At 50.3% G+C, this 8,665-nt stretch overlaps 1 protein-coding gene across 1 annotated transcript in view; it reads left to right on the top strand.

Moving 5' to 3' along the window:
* Nucleotides 1–438: 438 nt before the first annotated feature.
* The window catches only part of LOC104618664 (A disintegrin and metalloproteinase with thrombospondin motifs 9-like), a gene marked incomplete at both ends in the record, with an annotated part of 27,833 nt that continues 19,606 nt past the window's right edge, over nucleotides 439–8,665 (top strand). The window contains 7 exons of the mRNA XM_010284311.1: nucleotides 439–556; nucleotides 821–916; nucleotides 3,739–3,905; nucleotides 4,013–4,142; nucleotides 4,712–4,838; nucleotides 6,512–6,722; nucleotides 7,485–7,649. Of these exons, the coding sequence (XP_010282613.1) occupies nucleotides 439–556; nucleotides 821–916; nucleotides 3,739–3,905; nucleotides 4,013–4,142; nucleotides 4,712–4,838; nucleotides 6,512–6,722; nucleotides 7,485–7,649 (1,014 nt within the window). The remainder of the gene's footprint in view (nucleotides 557–820; nucleotides 917–3,738; nucleotides 3,906–4,012; nucleotides 4,143–4,711; nucleotides 4,839–6,511; nucleotides 6,723–7,484; nucleotides 7,650–8,665) is intronic.

Here is an 8,665-nt window from a genome sequence, read left to right as displayed (position 1 = left end):
ACACGCTCAAGTGGAGGATGTCTGTACATCTGCCCTTCATTACTGAGGGCTGTGGAGGTCTGAGCCTGACTCGAAACGCTGCTTCCTTCTGTGCTCTGCCCCGGTTCTTCCCGGTCAGACCCCGGAGCACTTTACATTTCGCCATTATTTTTCACACTTTTATCTATGGGAACAATCAATGCAAGAAGTTTTCTCTAGTGAAGGCATCGCCTGGTGCAAACGGCAGTTCTGATTCTCGCTTTGCAAAAAAGCCTTTTGTTTGAAAATGGTGTGGGATGGCCACACTGTAAATCAGCAGAAAAATGTGGGGAAGCAAACCAGTTTGTCTCATGGCAGCCTTTTGCATACAAAGCCTTTGTGTGTCTTAACTGGGAGGTTTGTAAATGTTGTTCCAGTCTGTATTTGCTCAATCTGTTTTTTTCAATTTTTCTCTTAAAGCAAGCTGGATGCGATCATGTGCTGAATTCAAAAGCAAGAAGAGATAAATGTGGTGTTTGTGGTGGGGATAATTCTTCATGCAAAACTGTTGCGGGCACATTTAACACGGTGCATTATGGTAAGAATCTGTTGCTAAAAACTTTATAGTGAAATATGCGGGTCTATAAAAGCCATTACCACACTTAATCTACAAAAACAGTGATGTAAAATGCAAAATCCTTCTAGCTATAGCATATTCCATTTTATAACTATTTATGCTATCCCTAAATGAAAAGTATCAGCTTGTGTAATGTGAGGTAATTTTGCTCATTTCCCTTCCTCCTGTAAAAAGCAAATGAAATGTCTGTGTAATAGCCATGACTTTCTGTTAAATCTTTTCTAGGCTATAACGTTGTGGTCCGCATCCCAGCTGGTGCAACAAATATTGATGTACGTCAGCATAGTTACTCAGGGAAACCAGAGGATGACAACTACCTGGGTGAGTTGCAGTGCTTGTTTCAGTCCAAAACTCTGCTTTATTGTCTGGTTTGTGGTGATAGACCTACTGGCTGCTCTCTGCTGGGGAGGATGAAGAATTCATTTAAGGGATCTCATACATCTACCAAACATTCAGCCTCATCTTGCTCCTTCTTTTTGTTCGTGTCATCCTTGATGCAAAGTTTGGGAGGCTCTTACGTTATAAGAAATATCCCCTTAGAGGATATCTGCGGCTGGGAAGGAGTATCAAGCCTGGGCTGTGGGTGGGAGCTGAGGCACAAAGCTGGGAACCAAACAGGCTTCTCAGTTCTGCTGGAGTCTCCTCATTGACACTTAACATGTCTCTGCTGTCACCATGCCTTGGCTGGAGAGTAAATATGCCATACCCCGAAAGACGTGTGTACAAACAAATCCAAAGAGAAATTATTTTCTATACCCCGAGAACAGTAATTCTGATTTCACTTAGATTGAGCCCTTCTTGTCGCTGCGTGACAGTGGTACGTAACTGTGATGAAACACCCTGCGCCAAAGCTGTTGGTTTGATTTAAACCTAACAATAACTTGGCCTTTGGCTGTCGGACGTTCCTAGTCACTGTTTTCTCTAATGTGTGGGTACATCTCTAGAGCCAGATGAAAATGCTGGCGGTGCTATGTTAAGACCAGCCTGCTGCACACACATACACTTTTAGCATGGCCACGTGTCTCTCTCTTTTCCACCGTGCTGATCAGTAATTCACCCCACGGGGAGTTCTGTCTGTCTTCAGTGGCGGAGATAGCACGACCGCACATTACGACCGATGTTAGCCCTGCCAGCTGAAGGCTGGTTTTGCCAGTGAGCCCCGGTTGTGTGCCTCCGGGTCTGTTCTGCCTGCTGACGGGGCAGGGAGTCGGGCTGTGGGCCCTTGTGGTCCCGGGGAGATGGCTCTTCGCCAGCTCTGTTCCTCCTCTTCTTCACGCCCTGTGCCTGGCTCCGCCAGCTGCACTCCTGGTAGCGCAGGGTCCCTTATTTACACCCCGGAGCAGGGCACATCATCTCGTTTCATCTTGTAAAATCTCCGAGTTCTTGAGCATTTTTGCAAAATACTTTGCTTAGCCCAAGTGCTCGCTGTATTTGGGCATGTTAAAAATGGGACTAGGCTGGGGGTTGCTAGCCCGTTGAAGGTGAGGGAACTCATTTCTTTGTGTCACTTAAGAAACAAGTAGAGGAGACTATGGTGCACCACAGGGAAACGGTGCTGACAGCTCTGGCTGCCGCTCGGAAAGGCCATCCATGCAGCCAGACCCTTCATTCAGGCAAAAATCTGAGGGGGTCCTCCCTGTCCTGCCGGGGCCACGCAAGGCACCATGTCCTTGCGCGCACGTGGCCGTTCGATGGCAGCCGCGTTGCATCGTTTCTGCACGTTCACAGCAGTGAAATGAGATGGTGCAGGAATTCCATCCTGCATTGGATGGATGCAGGATCCAGGAATGCACATCAGTAGCAAGAAAACCTTACTGAGATCTGATAGTTTTCCATTCTGGGGGAGGGAGGTACGTTGCGTTATTCCTCTTTTCTAGAAAAACAATCCTCCCTGTGTTGTGCCTATTCAAACTGGTTCACCCCAGAAGGAGCCCCAAAGAACTTCTCAGCTCTTCTTGGAGGGCCTTTAATCTTCTTGGGAAGCAATGAAGTCAAATCTTCTTTAATGTTGCTTTAATATTGCTGGGAAAGCATCTCTTCACATTAGGCCTGACTAGAAGCAAATGAGAAGTGTGCATGTGTCCACTTATTTTGCAGCTCACTGAGTGTGAAATCTTGGGCCCTCAGTACTGTGAACCTTGTAGTTGCTTAACAATTTAGGAGGAATTTGATGTTGTCATCAAGTCCAGGACGTGTACCTACTGTTGTAGCAGATACAGTAAACGGGAAGGAATCCTTTAATGAGTTTTACTACTGCCTAATGACATTAAAGCCTGCAAAGTGTGGAATTTTGTTAAGTACAGCGTTCGCTTTGTGAGGTTTTCCTCCATCTATGTCTGTTTGCTACCAAGCAATGTTTTGCTTCATTATCTCTCCTTATTCCGTGTAAAAACCTTCCCTTTGGTGTTTTGGTGTTAGGTTTAGATTTTTCAGTACAGAGGCTTTGTAGTAATGTAGCTGTGATGGGTGAAATGGTGGGGAAACTAACTTAGGAAATTAGCTACATAATCGCATTAGTGTGAAGTTGTGCAGCAGACTGCTGTTTTCAGGAAACTGTTCCTTTTATAAAGCATTTAGGCTTTAAGCCTTCAGTGCTTTCACATACCTTAAGATTTGGAATAATAAAAAGTATGGGGGGAGGAGGGGGAGAGAGGGGGAGATGCTGACCAAAGTCCCTGTAATTATCTACTAGAAAATGACGTTTGGGCAATTAGGGTACATACATTTGCCCTAAGAACACACCTGGAAACAACGGGGAAGCCACCCTAGCCGCACGGCTAACAGAACGATTCGGGCAGGGTTATTTCTGCGGTACGCGCAGGGATGCAGACTGCGTGCGCCGCGTACGGCAGCCGGCCCGGCGTGCCTTTGGGTGTCTCTCTGCCCTGGGTTATGGGTGAACTATTTAGCAGCAACGTCAGGCATCCAGCCTTCGTTTTAATGAGGCTCTCCGGTGGGAAAAGGAGAAGGCACAATGTCTGTAAGAGCTCTGCTGCTCTCTTCACGTCCGTTCTGTTTGAGAGCGCCAGTGGGCTTTTCCTCCCACCCCAATGAAGGGGAGCACTGAGAGCGCATGACCCACGTTATTATGTACGTATGAGTTAATTCTGCGTCTTTAGTTCTTGTTTTTTGCACCTATGCAGCCTTATCTAACAGTCAAGGAGACTTTATATTAAATGGAGACTTTGTCGTCAGTATGTTTAAAAGGGAAATCAAAGTTGGGAATGCTGTGATCGAATACAGCGGATCGGATAATGCTATTGAAAGGATTAATTCTACAGATCGGATTGAGCAAGAAATAACGCTTCAGGTGACGTATATGTTGTGCGTGTGGAAAAGTCTGCTCAGCATTATTGGACTGAAAACGGTGGCAGCGAAGTCTGTTGGTTTACTCTGCTTCATCTTTCTTTCCCTCAGGTTTTATCAGTGGGCAATTTGTACAATCCCGACGTTCGTTACACGTTTAATATCCCCATTGAGGACAAACCTCAGCAGTTTTACTGGAATGCGTACGGCCCGTGGCAGCCCTGCAGTAAGCTCTGCCAAGGTGGGTGCTTGGGAAGGCTTAATTTTGTCCCGGATTTGTCTGGCATCTGGGCAGCGTTGTCAAATCCCTCTCCGTTTCATTTCTTTGAGATTCTCACGTTATGGGCGTGATTCTTTCCCCGGGCTGCGGTAGCAGATAACATCGTACGAGGTCTAGCACTGCTCTGGTGCTTCTGGGTTTCGGAGCAGGGCACTTTGCAGCCCCCCGAGCCAGGTAAGCCTTGCAGCCTGGCTTGCAGGCGAGGCAGCTCAAGCGCAGAAGAGGTTACGTGGCATTGCCCAAGGCTGCAGGAGGCACCGGTGTCTGGTTTGGGGTCTGACACCCGGTCGTTGCCTCCTGCCAGGGCTGACCCTGCTAAACGCCCAGAGCCCACCCTTGCAGGCGCGCTGCAGCTCCCTGCCCGCGTTAAACCTTCCGCTCCTCGTAGGGAGCCTTAACCCCCTCCCTCTTTCTGAAAGAGATTTAAAAGCGTAATTAAATGTCTTTGAAATGCTACTGTAAAAGGAGTAAGAGAAATAACTGATTTGATCGCTTTTCCGTGTGACTCAACGCGTTTTTTTCCTGCGTAGGAGAGCGAAAAAGGAAGCCCGTGTGTACGAGAGAGTCGGATCAGCTCACAGTGTCGGACCAGCGATGTGATCGAATTCCCCAGCCTGACCCCGTCACTGAGCCTTGTAGCACAGAATGTGAATTAAGGTGCACTCTACTCAGCTGTGTATATACATTACATCATATATTTATTGTTTACTCCTCTTTCCTTTCACCTCTCGCTATAATTCCTTTTCTCACCAGCCTGTATTAGATTTAAAAAAAGAAAAGGATTAGCACTTGCCTCTCTTTGTCAGCCAGGAGGGATTGACACACACCAGCTGTGTTTTGAGAGGCGCTTTTCTACGTTTTCACGTTTCTCTTGTTGCACTAAATTAGTGCTAACTAGAAAAAATTTCACCTAGTGTAGAAGAATCTCCCTGTGCGATGAAACGCCTGAAATTCACATCTGCCTGGATCAGAAATGCTCAGCACCATCCTACAAACAGCCTGCAAAGAGGGGAAAAAAACATATGCTCAAAGCAAAAGAGTAACTAAGACTTGGATTTATCATCATTTGCTTAAAGTGAAGAATAGGCTTAAGTGTCGAGCGGGTTTGGGGCTGTCCCCAGACAACTCCTGGCGAGCTGGAATTGATGGAGCATGGCCTAAATCATCACAACGCGTTTTCCCTTTAAAAGCAATCTGTTTTCCTTTCTGGAGCTTAGCTATGGTGGCACTAAACGGCTGCTGGTGAAGCAATTCAGATGGCCGTGTTCCCCGAGGGGCTTCTCTGGCTGCGTTAACCCCGGGGCTGGGGTAGGGGCTGGGGTAGGGGCTGTAGGTGCGGTGGTTGCGGTAACAGCTGTTGCCATTGCAACAGGTCGGAAGCTTGAGAAGGGCAGATGCAGGAGTTTGGAAAGCAGGCAGGGATGTGAGCGCTTCACCGCTCAGGAGCTGTTGACCCCAAATCCCCTTGACCCTACTCTCCTCCCAGGAGTCCTGAGCTTTGCGCTCTCAGCGAAGGAGAGGGGCTCTGCGCCCGCCGCACAGGACCCGCAGGGGACCTCACCGTCCCCTTCCCCGGCAGCCACCCCTCTGAGGTGCGGGAGGAGTCAGCTCCGGTTGACTCCAGGGTCTCCGACGTCTCCCTGGATCAGGCCCGGTGTCTTGCCAGGGCTGTATCCCGGCTGGGTCCTTGAGGGCCACCAGCGCCAGCCCTTGCCGCCCTTCCCCGGAAGGAGGCACCAGGGTGGGAGTCCGTCCGTCCAGAGGGAACGACCCTAATCCCCGCTGACACTCGTGTGTCTTGAAGCAGTTCGTTTGCTGACGCTTTGGAGAGCTGAAACTCTTTGCAGGCATCCTGCCTTGTGGAATGCCTTGTCACACCATTCAAGCCTGTGCAGTTGGGTTTCTGATAATGTGTTTTTCAACTTTTTGGTTTTAGAGGCACTCCTGCAGGGGAACGTGGGGTAGAAAGCCTTCAAAGCACCGCTCCTCGCTTGGCCACGGACTCCCCCCACCACCGCGCGTGGTCCCGCAGGGTCGCAGCGTGGCTTTGCTGCCTGTAAGAGGGACCTGGTGACAGTTCCTTCCCCACAAGGAGCAGTGCTAGGGTTAACTGCCTCAGGTTTTTGGAAGCCACAAAGCGTTGGGGAGTATTATAAAGAGCCAAAACTTCCAGTTCAAGAGCATATATTCCTTATTTATGTCAAACACCGCTGAGCATGTTACCTGCAGAGTCCCATAGCCCCACAGCTGCTTCTGATCCTCTCCAAGCCTTCGCGTGGGGTCGTGGGTTTCTGCCGCGCGAGGGCTGACGTCAGCTTTCCTTGGCGCAGGTGGCACGTCGCGAGGAAGAGCGAGTGCACGGCCCAGTGCGGGCTGGGGTACCGCACCCTGGAGATCTACTGCTCCAAGTACAGCCGGCTGGAGGGCAAGATAGAGAAGGTCGACGATCGCTTCTGCAGCAGCCAGCCCAAGCCGAGCGCGAGGGAGAAGTGCACTGGAGACTGTAACGTGGGAGGGTGGCGGTACTCGGCCTGGACCGAGGTAAGGGATGCTCAGCGGTTACGCAGACACCGTCTCCTCCTCCCATGGGGCTGTCAGACCGTTTAGGTTGCGTACAGCGTATAAAAGCTGGCCACGGTGGTTCTGCTTCCGCTGCTTTTTCTGGAGGACGCTGTAGTCCAAATCAGCCTGGTACTCCTAATTTTCCACTGCAATGAATTCATGCTTTTAAGCATCCTAAGGTCTGTCTTCATTATGCTAAGCCTTGCTGGCTGTCTTCTCTCACCGCAGCCAGCCCCGCTGGCAGGAGCCAAGAGGACGTGTTACCGTCAGTGGAGGACCTCCGAAATTTGTCTCCTTCACATTTTTCAGCAGAGTACTTTTCCGTGGCCAAGATTATTCCTGAATGCAGACCTAGCACTGAGAGAATGACGAGCCTGGGGCTTTCCAGGGAGGGCACGGTGAAGGGGGCAAGCTGGTTAGAGAGAATTAATCTCTCCTAAAATGAGAACAAGCAACAGCCATTTGGGAGAACTGAATGGCAACACTTGTGAAAGTAATAATGGGGTTATAACCTGAGATGAATTTGTGAAACTCATTGCTGTGTGATTTTATTAAGCTTAGCAAGATTGGATTTTTAAAGGAACGTACAAAGCAACATCCTGCTACTTAAAGTACAAATTGTTCTTCCGGAGGTTTTCTGCAGTCTTTTCACAGTCCTGACTGCAGGCGGGGAGAAGGAAATAAACGGGCTGTGGGCCTGTGACGGCGTGGCAGAAAGTATCTGGTGTCTCTCCTTCCCAGTGCTCCAAGAGCTGCGGCGGGGGCACGCGGCGGCGGCGAGCCATGTGCGTGAACACCTACAACGACGTCCTGGACGACAGCAAGTGCAGCCAGCAGGAGAAGCTGACGGTGCAGCGATGCAGCGACTTCTTGTGCCCCCAGTGGAAAACTGGCGACTGGTCCGAGGTGGGTGCTGGTCACCACGGTGGGCTCATCCTGCTGGTCCTCCACCCTGGGGGGCTGGTGCCTGCAAAGAGATAGCTCTGTCCCTGCTCATCGCTCGGGTTTTGTTTGTGCCCCGGGGCATGGTGGCACCGTGCCTCTGGCAGAAGGTCTCCCCAGTCCTGTGCAGAGGGAGGTAGGCAGCAAAATCACTGGCCTCGTCACCACTGGTCAAGAGGCCGGTTCCCTCCCTGCAAAGCCACAGGGCGTTAATTCCTTTCCAGTCCTGCAGTAATTTCTCCCCATTTTTTTCCATGGTTCCTCTGCAGCTTTGGGAAGGAAAATACCTTCTGTGCCCATTTTCCCTTGAGGTTGTCCTCACGAGCCCCGGCAGCTCTGGTTGTCGCTGGAGGGCAGGATTTCACCCTGCTGTTATTACCGTTACCTCTTCCACTGCTGCCGGCGTCCTTCGCAATGCAACAAAACCATACCTTGATAGGCTTTTCCTTGCAGCAGGACCAGGGATGTCAGAGAACAGTTCTCAAAGACTCATCACCTTTGTGGCCAAATAGCGCTCGTTTCTGTGAATCACAACCTTTTAGGAAATAATGAAAGCAGTTAAGATAGTTCTCTGAAAAATATCTGTCTTTTGGGTCAAGCTGCTGGCAGCCCAAGCACGCTGGGGTGATGGAAGAGGAGTTTGGAGCCTGTGGGGAGCCGAGACCATGAACATGCACGCTCAGAGCCAAACAAGTTTTTTGCAAGCCTTTGTCCCCGTTGGGCAGCGCTGTGGCTTCGCCCTGTGACTTACAGCTGCTGGAAGTAAAGAGCCTTCATGGTCTCACCTTGTCCGTGCTGAAGGGTCCTGGCCCGGCCGTGCTCTCCGCACTCCAGCCTCAGCTCTGGACCAGCTCCTGAGAGCAATCCTGCCTCGTTGCGCGATGCTCGTGTTTTTCCCAGCGCCCATGGTCATTGGTTAAACAGCCGCCTCTCGGCACCGGTGCTTAAGCAGCGGTTGCAGCAGGTCTCCAGGTTTATTT

Source organism: Phaethon lepturus, unplaced genomic scaffold (assembly GCF_000687285.1).
Source record: "Phaethon lepturus isolate BGI_N335 unplaced genomic scaffold, ASM68728v1 scaffold41653, whole genome shotgun sequence".
Taxonomy (NCBI): Eukaryota; Metazoa; Chordata; class Aves; order Phaethontiformes; family Phaethontidae; genus Phaethon; species Phaethon lepturus.
Note: the sequence above shows the minus strand (reverse complement) of the source record. Positions and strands in the feature narration are given on the sequence as shown.